The following is a 12,985-nucleotide window of genomic DNA, read 5'->3' on the forward strand; positions in this document are numbered from 1 at the left end:
TCCACAGCCAGTATAGACAGGAGGGACAACTACAGCCATGAACATGTGATTATTGTATTAAGATTCAAAACCTCTGAACCTATAAGAGTTAATCATTCATATTTCACCCCTTCTGATATGATAACATTGGGTGTGTGGTGTGGTTTTTTGGGGTTGACCGATTCTGAATCCTAAACACCGAATATGTTCCCGACAAGTGAAATATTGCAAGTTATTTGACCTCGGAGCACAGTGTGTGTGTGTGTGTGTGTGTGTGTGTGTGTGTGTGTGTGTGACCACCTCCCCATCAAACAGACTGCTTTTGTCTCAGTGGGGGAGAAGTCAACATTACGGCTCTAAATCAATCGGTTTTGTGAAAGGTCATACACAATATGCAAAAACAACTATACACACACACACACACACACACACACACACACACACACATAAAAAAACACAGGGTCCATATAGTTGGTGGTATAGATGAGCTTCATCGTGTAGAATGCTGTAGATCCTTTCACCATCATCACGTTTTAGGAGTATGATCTATAGTTTGTATAGATTTCCATTTTGATGGATTTGGCGGGGTAAACGAATAAACTGTAGGCAGCGAGACAAGACTTTGGTGGTTTCCAAGTAGTATTGACCAATCACCTTTGAGCAGGCTTTTTGGTTGCATGCGGTGTAAACAGTCCGTGTGGCGTCGGCCCAAAAATGCAATCTCTAAACCCATCCGCTATCGTCTCCAAACAATTTAGCTTTTTATTAGCTCGTCTATTTGCGGTCGTAGACGTCGTCTCCCAACTCCATTCTCGCGTCTCAAATTGCTACATGACACACAAGAGGAAGTCTTGGCCTGGATGTCCGCTAACCGGATTTCTGCTGACCACACCGGGAACCCCCCGGAAATACTGTCCGTCCCCCCCCCCCCCTCCCACACCAGAGGCTAAATCCTCACCAGACAGATAGCCGACGGGGTCTGAGGTTGATTTAGGCCACGCTTGTTCAAAGCAACACGTGCATCGACCACGAGGAGGGCGTACGGCAAACATGCCCGTCAGGAATGCAACAACGGCGGATCTTCTTCACGACAGCGCTGTGAAACCTCCGCGTGAAAGGGGGCTATTGTGTGTCGAGTGGCCACAGTCAACCATTTTTAATTTTTTTATTAGAAAGCAGCACATGCACAACCTAGAGAACACTGTTAAACCCCGTCTCTCCCACCAGCAGCTCCGGCTCCGCCGGAAAGAGAAAATTAATCTTCCTCCACCTGTCTGCGGAGCGGCGACATAATGGTCGGTGGCAATCAGCCTTGCAAATGGCCTATTGTGTGCCTCGTTCGGCGCTTATTTGTGTGCGTTCGACCTCTCGACCGTGATTATCTGGGTCTTATTTAGAACGCGGCGCACACACACAGGTGGGACCCACAATCACTCCGTTGTTCAGATTTCAACCCTCAAGGACCACTTGAGAATTGTTTGTGTCGGCCTCCTTTGAAAATGGTTAATGAAGTCATCCGGGTGCGAGGCTGCTGTTTACGGGGTTTAAAAACAGATTTCTGTGGTTTTAAACATTTGGAAATCAGGAAATTTTATTTGTAACAGTGTTCCGTCAGCCGGCACGCTTTCACGACATGACAAGTTCATCAGACAACTGAACTCCAGACACACACAGTCTGACTTCCTTCCTCTCATTGGTGTCATAAGACTGACTGTCCGAGAGAGAGAGAGAGAGAGAGAGAGAGAGAGAGAGAGACAGAGAGAGAGACAGAGAGACAGAGAGAGAGACAGAGAGACAGAGAGACAGAGAGAGAGAGAGAGAGACAGAGAGAGAGACAGAGAGACAGATAGAGAGAGAGACAAAGAGACAGAGAGAGACAGAGACAGAGACAGAGAGATAGATGAGTGTGAAATGGTTAAACTCTACAATCAGACCCATCACAAGACAAGCTGCAAGCCTCAAGGCAGACAGACAGACAGACACACACACACACACACACACACACACACACACACACACACACACACACACACACACACACACACAGACTTCAACCATAGCATAGAAGCTTCAATATCACAGCTAACGAGAATGGATGAGAACTGTGTGTGTGTGTGTGTGTGTGTGTGCGCATGTGCGTGTGTGTGTGTGTGTGTCTATATACTCTGTGCTTTTGTGTTGAGGCCTCACTAACGAGGGGAATGTCAGTTTGTTGCTCATCAGAGCTCATTAGAATTGCAGGCTAACACTTCGAACCCCATTAGCCCCCCACCACCATCACCACACGAACACGAACACACACACACACACACACACACACACACACACACACACACACACACACACACACACCAATCTCTCTCTCCTCTCCCCTCTCACAACACAAAGCCCTTTCTGTTTGTGGACATTACCGCATAAGAAGCAAGAGAAAAAGGCCTAACGACCGGAAGAAAAAGGTAGAATAGAGGGGGGTGGGGGGGGGGGGGGGGGGGTGGAGGGAGAGAAACCCTGCCATGGGATGGTCTGGCAGTGGCACGGCGAAAGATCTACCCCCGTATGAAACACACACACACACACACACACACACACACACACACACACACACACACACACACACACACACACACACACACACAATGGTGGGCAATTCAAAACGTCTGAATAAATGCACCGGCGCTACCGATGTCACCGCCTGACGATGAATCATTTATGTGATTATTTGTGTCCTGATTAGAAAGGAAATGAATTGTGAGAGAGATATGCTAATAGCAGGGCGGTGTTAAGTGTCCGTACAGACGCTACAACGAGGACGTTAGCGGAGCAGAAGACAGAGACAGCAACCCAAGTCCTGCCATGAGATCGGCAAACTCATTTTCCCTTTAAGTGATTTAATTAGCTTTAAATGTGTGTCATAGTTTAAGAAACGACATATGTAGCATTGTCTCGCTCCCTCCCCCCCCCCCCCCCGTGCTTCCTGTTTCTCTCAACCAATAAAGGAAACATGGCAAAAATGTACATTAAAAAAAACAACAATACTACCGAAAGGACAGCGAGGGATGTGCTTATCTGCTCCCATGGCGCCTCGGCAGCCACTAAACGGCGGAAACGTTTAGCTTTCTTCTGATCTCTATCTTCTAGGAGCAAAATGAACGTCACGAACTGTGCTCAGCGTGTTGCACTTTAGTTGAACGTACAATATCACTACCCTGTGGCTGGTAAAGTGACCGATTTAAAAACACGCTGAGGGACACAACCTTGTGCAGACCGAGGCCTTTGTCTATGGTAGCCGTAACAGCGTGTCTGCATGCCAGCAGTCTTTTGTGAATCCGCTCGAGTACTACACTTATAAAACTAAAGAGGCATATTGTAAGTGCAAAACTCATGGCTCTCAAATGACTGGATACCTACCGGGCCATTTCTTGCAGCTATGACGAGAGCGTAAGTATAAATCTGGCAACAGTGTGTAGCAAAATATGCGACACTCCAACGCCTAAATGCACGGCTGCACACATCAAAACAGATGAACCTCGGGTGACGTTTAGAAACGTCACCTCGCTGCAGACGTTTACAGGCTGGTGTCTACGGATTTGATGTCTCTCCGGCTCTTTTCTATACTCGTGCCCGTGACTGTGTGTACGTTGCCGTGGTGATACGAGAAGAGGGCCCGCTGTGTCACGTGAAGACGTGTGATGCTCATGAGCGGCTATTATTAGAGACGGACGGTGCTGCTGCTGCTGCTGCTGCTGCTGCTCAAATGTGACAATTACACAATGGTCAAGTCTGAGCGCTTGCTTGGGAACAGCAGTAACACACAGCACTTTAGTTGGCAGATGTGTGTGTGTGTGTGTGTGTGTGTGTGTGTGTGTGTGTGTGTGTGTGTGTGTGTGTGTGCGTGAGCTCCTACCTCCAGGTCATCCAGAGAGCGGGCCAGGCTGAGACGTTTGGAGCGTCCAAAGGAGCGTCTGGCTCCGGAGCGTTGGGGGAGAGGAGGGAAGCCCATGGTCAGACCTCTGAAGCGACCACCCTGAGGAGGGAAAACACGTTCAGGTCACGTCACGCAATAAGAGGACTGACAGGCGGAGGGGTGGCAGTGGCCATAGAGTCAGAGACGTAAGCTGGTGACGAGGTTCTAACTGAATGAGTCCGAACCAAACGGCAAACGAAACCCGTTTGACTCAAAGCGAAAGACGTAAAACTGATGGATGGAAGGCTCCATGGTGGTCTGAGCTGTCGCTGTCGCTGTCCATCCCTCACCCTCTCTCTCTCTCTCTCTCTCCTCAAACTCTGTGTCCCTCGTCGTCACTTTAATGAGCAAACAATCACACGACAATAAAGAGAAAATATCAGAATTAAAGAGCGCACGACATATTGGCTGATATCAGCTTATGACCGATATTTGGTCAGGTTTGAAAAGTGTCTCCGTTGCAGTTTGTCCATCAGACTGTGAGGAGAGAGAGATCGGTGTGTGTGTGTGTGTGTGTGTGTGTGTGCGCGCGCGTTTGCCTGAAGCGCTCTTCTGTTACACCTGCATGTCTCGTCAAGAAGGGTTTCTCTCTTTTTCCACTTAAATGTCAAATTCCACATGTTATGCGCAGGCATGTACGGTCCTGTGCTTTTTGCTCGCAGTACCGGATTCTTTAGTCAGCGCCTCAAAACACACACCGACACACACACACACACACACACACACACACACACACACACACACACACACACACACACACACACACACACACACACACACACGACAACACTTATAGAGGTGTATCTGAGGAGGTAGTGTGTCATGCTCTTGAATTGCATTATATGTTTTAAGTGGTTTTATTACTGTGTTCACTTCCATTTAATATATATAATAATATATATTAAGAACATTCAAGACTTTGTCAGTTCTAGTGCAGTGAAAAGCCACTGGCTGGAGTGAGGAGATGGCCGTCCAGCTGCTACATGATGACATGATGCCATAAACCATGAGAAAAATGAGTCACAGGGGTCATTAAGATTTATGGTACGAAGCCGTCTGAGGATGATGTCACCACACTGAGTAGTGCCGTAAACCAGCGAGGAGGAGAAGCCGAGCCCTGCGGTGCTTTTTACAAGTCTGCAATTAGCCTCCGAACATCTGTTGCGTCGTCTGCAGCATCCGTCTTTAGAGACAACGGGGATGTTCTGCTTCCTTCCCGCTCACAAATGGCATTCGGTGAATGTCTTCGTAGCGCAGCAGAGAGCGTATGTCATGAGTAATGACTCCGGCGCCGAGGAGGCCGCGCCGTGACACGCGTCGAATCTGACGGGCTGATCAGACGCAGGTCTCGTCAGCGCTTCACCGGGGGGGGGGGGGGGGGGGGGATGACCAGTGGCGTTGCCTGGATACTGAGGCAACCCTGTGTCTGTATGTGTGTCCAATAAAACAGAGAGCTACGTGGACACACACCTCTGTTTCACCTGCTCAGTGAAGTCTCGTTTGTAATCGCAACGACGCACAAAAGTAATCAGGAGGTTTTCCTACGAGAGGCTGAGATTCGGGATGAAAAAGGAAAAGTGGTAAAGTGTTGATCTGACTCGGGGCTTGTTTTGGGCGTCCTTCCTGTTTACAACAGCACAGCTGTCAACATAAAAAACAAACACACACACACACACACACACACACACACACACACACACACACACACACACACACACACACACACGTATTCCTTGGAAAAAATAACTCAACTGCAGCATAACAGGCTTAAATGTCACAAAGCCTGACAGTCGACACAATTCAAGAGTTATTTAATACGTTAAAAATAAAACCGTAACAATCGCTGTGTCACGTTCTGCCTGGTTGTGTCTGTATTCAGTCGCCTGCATTCAAAAGGCTTGAATTCAGAATCTGCTTTATTGGTCCGGTATGACGACACACGCAAGGAAATGTCCAAAAATAGGCAGAAATATTAGATGAATATATATATAAAACCGACCAACAATAAAGTAAGAAATACAAAGTTTATGTGTATAAGAAATATAATGTCTGTATGCAAGTCAAGTCTTTAATGAAAACCTAAAGGAGTTTCCTATCGACAGTCATGAGAGCGCAGGAGGCTGATGGAGGTTTAGATGGTGAAACAGCGCCCCCAGGTGGCAAACACTAAACAACCTATTAAAGGACCCATGTCCAAGTATAAACAAGTCGGTTCTAATACTTCAGTAATTACGTATTTCTTATGAAAAACAGAAGAACTGCATCGATACAGCAAAGCCGCATTTGTCACGTCTGAATCAGCATCTTATTTGGACGGAATAATTATCATTTCTGGTAATTCGCGGCTCACCGTGTCGGCGGCGGCCCCCCAGCATTCTGCGTCTCCAGTCAGAGGACAATGTTCGGAGGGGTTGACATCCACCTTCCTGTCCCTGTCGGCCTCTACTCTGGCCCTGGCCGTGTAAACACTTCCTCCGATTGTCCCACGGGACCCTGTCCTCCACCAGTGTTACCAGGGGGAAGCAGCAGCAGCAAGCAGCCTCCTTTACTATCAAGGAAACAGGAGTCTGTCCTTGGTTGTGATACGTAAATGTAGACAATGCTACCGTTTCCTTCATGCGTCTATGAGATTCAGCTGCAGAGAGGCTGAAGGAATCCAGTCCGGCTGGATCTATCCGTCATTCTCCGTCTGTATCTCTTCCTCTCTATTGTCTAAAAACAACAATGCAATCATAATAGGAGCTTTTCGTTTACTCGTCCCTTTGCTAATGTGACCGTGTGGTTTTGAATCTCTTCAACACATTCACATGCAAGCCAAAATGAAACAAAAACACTTTGCGATGACAGGGTCGGCGGTTCGATCCCCGGCTCCTGCTCCGCTGGTCTCATGTCAAATGTGTCCTTGAGCGAGACACACTCACAGCCTACGGAGTATAGACAGACACTGACAGAGCTCTTGGATAAAAGCGTCTGCTGAATGTGATGTCGTGTAAAGCCTGCTGCGCTGCTTTGAGTCTCACTACGGTGGGAAACAGGTGGTTTCCAGGTGAAGGCAGATGTCTGGCTGGTGCATAATACATGATCTGATACTGGAGCAGTGCGGATGAATAACTTATCAATCTGCTTGTACTAAGTCTGGGTAGAGAGCCGATACAGTAAAAGGGAATATGCCGTACCGGTGGAGTGAACAAGGTTCGTCGCAGCTTTTCAGAACCCCTGAAAAGTGAGAGAAACTTGAAGTCACTCGGCCGCCGGGGTGAAGAGGGCGACGGTGCGATGCAGCGCAGCGGGATGAACACACATGGATTTATAGCCTCAATAAACCCGTAGTCCTGGACGCACTCGAGTCAGAGTAAGTTTCCACAGCGAGGGGGGTGGGGGTGTGGGGGGGGTGTGATGGGGGTAGCTACCTGCTGCCCCGAGCTTCTCATCTCACGGTCAGTTTTAACACAACTCTTCTAAAAAGCCCACCGCCCACAAACTGGCACAGCGCAGCACATTAATGAATGCAGCGTTGTGACAGAATGACGATACACGGGCTGAGAATATGGAGTTCAAATGAATAAAATACAATGAAAACTGAAAGTATTACTTGTATGTCGTGTTAATGTTGTTGTTGTTTTTTTAACACGTACCTTTTTCTCTCCCTCTTTTGCGTTCCCTCGTTTCTTCTCTCTTTCTCCTCTCTCTGCTCCGGCTCTCTCCCCGGCACCGAATAGCTTCCTTGCCCACTCGTCTTTGTGAACGGCCAGCCGGTGGGTGTGGGAGTGGGGATGTGGCGGAGGAGGAAGAGGAGGAGGAGGAGGAGGAGGAGGAGGATGATGATGATGGCTCCCTCCAGGTGGTGGCAGGTGGTCCCCGGGGGCCAGCGGGGCCCGGTAGCGGTCTGCCGGGATCTTATTCATGGGCGGAGGCAGGGTGCTGCAGTTAGCCGATGACCATCCGTCGGTGGACTCGGCATAGGACTCCTGGTCGCTGCTCAGGCCCTGGAGGTGGTTGTGGTGGTGCTGCTGACGCCAGTCTCTCAGCACATGGACTGGAAGCCACCGCTGCGGCTCCGCCCCTGCCCCCGTGCCTCCTCCTCCTCCAACCCCTCTCTTCTCTCCTCCCCCCACAGCTCCTCCCCGCTTCCCTGGTGAGTAGTGGTGTGGGTGGACTCCTCGAGAGTGCCTGCCGGGGACATCGGGGTGAGCCAAGGGGAGAGGGTGAGGGAGGTCAGCCAGGTGTGGCTCGTGACGGTAGTGGCCATTTCTAAGAGCCGGCAGAGGAGGAGGAGGCGGGTGAGGGGCCGCGGCTCCGAGGGTGGGGCTCCAGGCCTGCTGGGACGAAGGCGGGCTGTCCCAGTGGCGCGGCCCAGAGACGTGGTTGTGGTTCGGAGGACCTCCGAGATCGACCAAAAGCACTCTGTTGCTTTTCTCTTCTGGTAGAAAGTTGCCGATGCCGCTGTCGCTGTTGCTGCTGGTGCTGTGGTTCTGCTGGGCGTCGTTGTCTGGGTCGTGGAAGGCCCGGGCGCGGACCCCCTCGATGTTGTCCCCCATGTCCCGGTAGAGGACGGAAACAAACTGGAGGAGAGGCTGAGAACTGGGCGGGAATTCCAGGCAGCCTCCCGTGTCTGGGTCGGGGGTGCACTCAAAGCCGAACCTCCTCGCTACACCTAAATGGACCTGAGGGAACAACAGTGATGAGAGACAGCTTCCCCGATGTACGACAACATGTTTCTAACTACATGTTACAATTAAATTCTCCACTCATACCTGGTGGTGACAGAGATCTGGGTCCACGATGAACACGTGACAGGAAGTCCTCAAACTGCCCTCTTCATCCCGTCCGTGGCTGAAGTGACCGTCGTCGTGGTCGTCCGTGGCCTGCATCGTGACCAGTCCGAAGAATCGGCGGTCATCGGGACAGCAGGCGCTGAAGGCTAGCTTCTCTGCAGGGTAGGTGGCCAGAACCTGACCTCTGTCACTGCAAAGACGCACGCTGTCGTGCATGACCTGCCAGGATATAGTTAACGCTTATTACAATGTGATACCAGGGAAAATACACATCATCCCATTTACCAGACATCATCAAATATATAGTAAACAAGTGACCATCATCAGACGGTTTACAAAACATTCAACCGCACCTTCATAAGAACCAGTGAGTGGATCTTCTGCTCGGCCCGGAGGCGCCTCATGCTGCATCTGATGGCCTGCAGGCTGTCGCTCTCTAAGCTCGTCCCTATGGAAGCCAGCTCAATGGAGCCCAGATAGCCCACAATCATGCCCACGTTGAGGATGCCCTCGCTGGGCTCCAGGCCCAGGTCGCCCCCATCTCCCACATCCAAGTCTTGCTCTTGCCGTTGAAGGTGGAGATGACGGAAGTCTTCGTCCAGGAAGACGGAGTCGTCGTTCAGAACTTGGGCCATCTCCTCCTCAGAGAGCAGGTTCGGGTTGCTCTGGGACCGAGAGGCGTTCTGATACGGAGGGAGCTCTGGCTCGGACAGCGGACGAGGCTTTGATGCCGAGCTGGGTCCAGGTCTGTCCTTGTCTGAGCTGCTGGAGGACTGGCTGGAGTTCTCAAAGATCATGTTGAAAATCCCCCCGGACTGCAGCTCTGCCACAACCTTCTCTGCCCTGTTGATGCCCAGCTGCTTAGAGTCCAGCTTGGGTTTGTACCACCCGCCACGGGCTCCACAGCCCGGCCTGCTGTTATTGTTGTTGTTCACACCGTTGTCATAAAAACCATCCAACTCATCGTCACTCGAGCACGAGTCCAGGTAGGACGCTGCCATCGCGCTGCTGCTCTGGTGACGACTTGCAGTGGTGCGTTGGTGGTGCTGGTGGTGCCGCCGGTGGCGCTCTCCCTCAGCGATGACCAGTTTCAAGACGCCGGAGCAGCGTCCAATCAGTTTGACCACGTCTTCGTGCGACGCCTTGGAGACGTTGATGTCGTTGACGGAGAGAATGTGGTCTCCGGAACGCAGGCCCACATAGTCCGCGGGGCTGCCCTTCAGGATGCAGCTGAGGACACATGGGCCTTGGCCTGACAGCGTGAAGCCATACCCCGTCCTTCCTCTCGCCACCTCCACAGCCCGGATACGACCCTGCTGGGCGATGGAGATGGAGGAGGAGGAGGAGGAGGAGGAGGGCGGCGGAGGAGGAGGCTGGGGAGGCCCGCTTCCGCCGCAAGGGCGTCTTTTGGACGACGCGTCCACTTGCCTGAACATTGTGCCAGGGTACTTCCTCTTGTCCATCGATTCGGTTTCAATCAGTCATTACACATCGCTTAGGCTCTGCTCAAGCAGGTACGCGGGGGGGGGGCAAACCCCCAACGCAGTACGTCTTCTCGTCAAGCTGCTCCGGGGGAAAAATTAGCAACGGTTCTAAATGCAGCAGAGGGGTGACAGATTTTCCACCGTTCTGGCACAGCCTTGCTACTGTAGTATTCCCATCCTGGTGTCACTCTCTCTCTCTCTCTCTCTCTCTCTCTCTCTCTCTCTCTCTCTCTCTCTCTCTCTCTCTCTCGCTCTCTCTCTCTCCCAATTCACAGGCTCAGCTACCTGCAGCACAACAAAACAGAGCCAAGGCAGTCATGAGAGCAATTGTCCTCCATCACATGTTTTGCTCTCCTCACCCATCATTACATAGAACAGGGGCTCAGTTCAGTTAGGAAATCATTAAACTGTCGTGAATGGCAATGCTGATGGTTAATATGGCATTTTCACCCGTTAACATTTGAGCTACACGCGCAGCCACACCTGTGCAGGGTGGAGTCAGTGCAGCTCTGTCCAATGGGGAACGCGTTTGTTTGAACCAGAGGCGTTTTCGTACCTGCCAGGCACGCAGGTGAAGTTACACAGACTCCAGCCTACAACCTGCCAACTTTGGGGTAACTTTTAACTCTTAAAATTCGCTCATTATCAACGTGAACTGTGGCGTCCGTATGAGTTAAACGCGTGTTTGTTTCTTAACTAGTCGAAGGCCTTCACTCAGAAACCGTAAAGATTGACGTTAGCTGAGGTTAGCTGAAGCGTTTACTGTTAGCTTAGTTAGCCGCGCATGCTAGTAAAGCTACACGTTAGCTGCAATGCTCGCTTTTGAAATAAATTGACAACTTTCGTATTTTTTTTTGGTCACTTCACATTCAGACGTGTTGCATGCTTTGTCTTTGACAATTCACACGAAAGTTACCAATAAAAGTTTCTTGCCGTGACTCGCTGTTCAAAAAAAGCGCACCCACCCGTGCTTAAACTGTAGTCCCGCCCCCCGAGTGCCACTTCTTTGGAATGTCGGTCCGTAACTAAGGTTACGGCGGTGTACACAGACTTTTCGCGTGCCGTCATTGGTTCTCCGAGCTGTCAGTCAAGACGGCCGAGCGGTTATGTTGGATAAATTGACAAAAAGTTAGTTTGAGAAATCACAGATAAAAAAAAAAAAAAAAGTATCAACAGTCGCGTATTCCACAGGTGTCTAAAGCTAGCGTCACGAGAGCAGCGGTCTGACTCCACTGTTGTAATTATTACAAGTGTTATTATACAGTATATAGACGTTTAAATATGTCGTCTTCTCTCTTTTTTTACCAGCGAGAAAGCGAACAGCAACAGCTGGTCAATTTACGTGTGAGTTGTAAAGCAGGGACAGCTCAGTAAGAGGTGGATGCAAAAAAACTCCTTTTTAATGTTCCGACAAGAGGTGTTCGGTCCGTGATGGTCCACTCGGGGAGACTTTTAAAAAAAAAAATAATTAACCGACTTACGTGTTGGTGTCCGACGCGGTGGTGCTGCTCGGGCAGCTTCCATAGTTTAGTAACCAAGGTTTGATTTAGGTAAACTCACGAGACGATGGGTAAACAAAAGAAAAGGCTGCACCATCTGGCGAAGTAGCCTTAAGAGGAGGAGAGGGAGGAGAGGAGAGGAGAGGGAGGTGTGTTTGGAGTGGGCAGCAGAGGAGGGGAGGGGAGGGGGGGGGGGGACGACTTCAAACAGTATAAATGATGATGAAACTGTACTAACACTATTGTACAACGTGTAAAGCATCAACACTTCAAAGTAAAAACAGCTGTTTCTTTAAGAAAATCTACTTCAAGTAAGACTTCTGCATGTGTGACTGTAAAGTGTTATTGGAGTATACGTTCATACCTGAATTTCAATTTCAAAACCGGAGAGAAGACCAACTTACCACACACACACACACACACACACACACACACACACACACACACACACACACACACACACACACACACACACACACACACACACACACACACACACGTTGAATTATTGATGTCTTCATTTCTAGCTTCAAAGGGTTATTAAATGTTGCAATAAACGGATCTAAAACATTGTCATGAGTTGATTTTCTTTCCCAGAGAGGTTACCTGTCCGGCTGTTTTAGTTTCTGTTGTAAAGTGTTACACACACACACACACACGACATTATTAAAACCCTTTTGTACAGATCAGTGATGAAAGCCGTGTACAGTAGCTGGCTGCGATGAACCATATGGCATCTGCCTGGTAATCCAGTTAATACCTTTTTAATCATGAATCACCCATCTGACCAGGTGCTGTAAAACAAGAGCAGCATTATGTGATTAATACGGTGGAGTCTATAAAAGTAAATTGCAGCCTGGCCGAGAAAAGGAAATTGTACAAAATGCAATAACGTGATCCAGTCGGAGGTTAGTTTAAGGTCTGGTGACAGGCTTCAGGTGAAACGTTAGTAAATCCTATGATGTAGAGGAGGAGGAGGCGACATGTAACGGTTGTGTGGACTGTGGAGTTCTAGAGACACGGAGAGGATTCTGTGTGTTTGTAACACCTTCATCTGGAAACACATGAAACACTCTGCTAGCTGCCGTAGCAGTGAGAGACAAACACAAACACGTTTAACATCTTTAAATAATTTATTCATTTCTACAACAGCTCATATGCAGTGATTTATCTCTTGAAAATATTAAAATGAACTGAAATACACAATCTTTATATTTATTTGACAGAATATTGTTAGAAAAAAAAAAAGACGACGTTGAGGAGGCTCTCTCAGACAAACTAAAG

At 49.4% G+C, this 12,985-nt stretch overlaps 1 protein-coding gene across 4 annotated transcripts in view; it reads right to left on the minus strand.

Moving 5' to 3' along the window:
- Positions 1 to 11,811, minus strand: part of rgs12b (regulator of G protein signaling 12b) — a 35,776-nt gene extending 23,965 nt beyond the window's left edge. For 3 of the 4 annotated variants that reach the window (XM_068728875.1, XM_068728873.1, XM_068728876.1), the window contains exons 1-4: positions 9,072 to 11,811; positions 8,698 to 8,937; positions 7,579 to 8,607; positions 3,884 to 4,003 (exon numbers count right to left, since the gene is read on the minus strand). In XM_068728875.1, the coding sequence (XP_068584976.1) occupies positions 3,884 to 4,003; positions 7,579 to 8,607; positions 8,698 to 8,937; positions 9,072 to 10,181 (2,499 nt within the window). In that variant the 5' untranslated portion in view covers positions 10,182 to 11,811. The remainder of the gene's footprint in view (positions 1 to 3,883; positions 4,004 to 7,578; positions 8,608 to 8,697; positions 8,938 to 9,071) is intronic. The other variant, XM_068728874.1, reaches the window with a different exon arrangement.
- Positions 11,812 to 12,985: the final 1,174 nt, after the last annotated feature.

This window comes from Cebidichthys violaceus, unplaced genomic scaffold (genome assembly GCF_023349555.1).
Source record: "Cebidichthys violaceus isolate CVI_PGR_0920_01 unplaced genomic scaffold, fCebVio1.0.p SCAF_44, whole genome shotgun sequence".
Lineage (NCBI taxonomy): Eukaryota > Metazoa > Chordata > Actinopteri > Perciformes > Stichaeidae > Cebidichthys > Cebidichthys violaceus.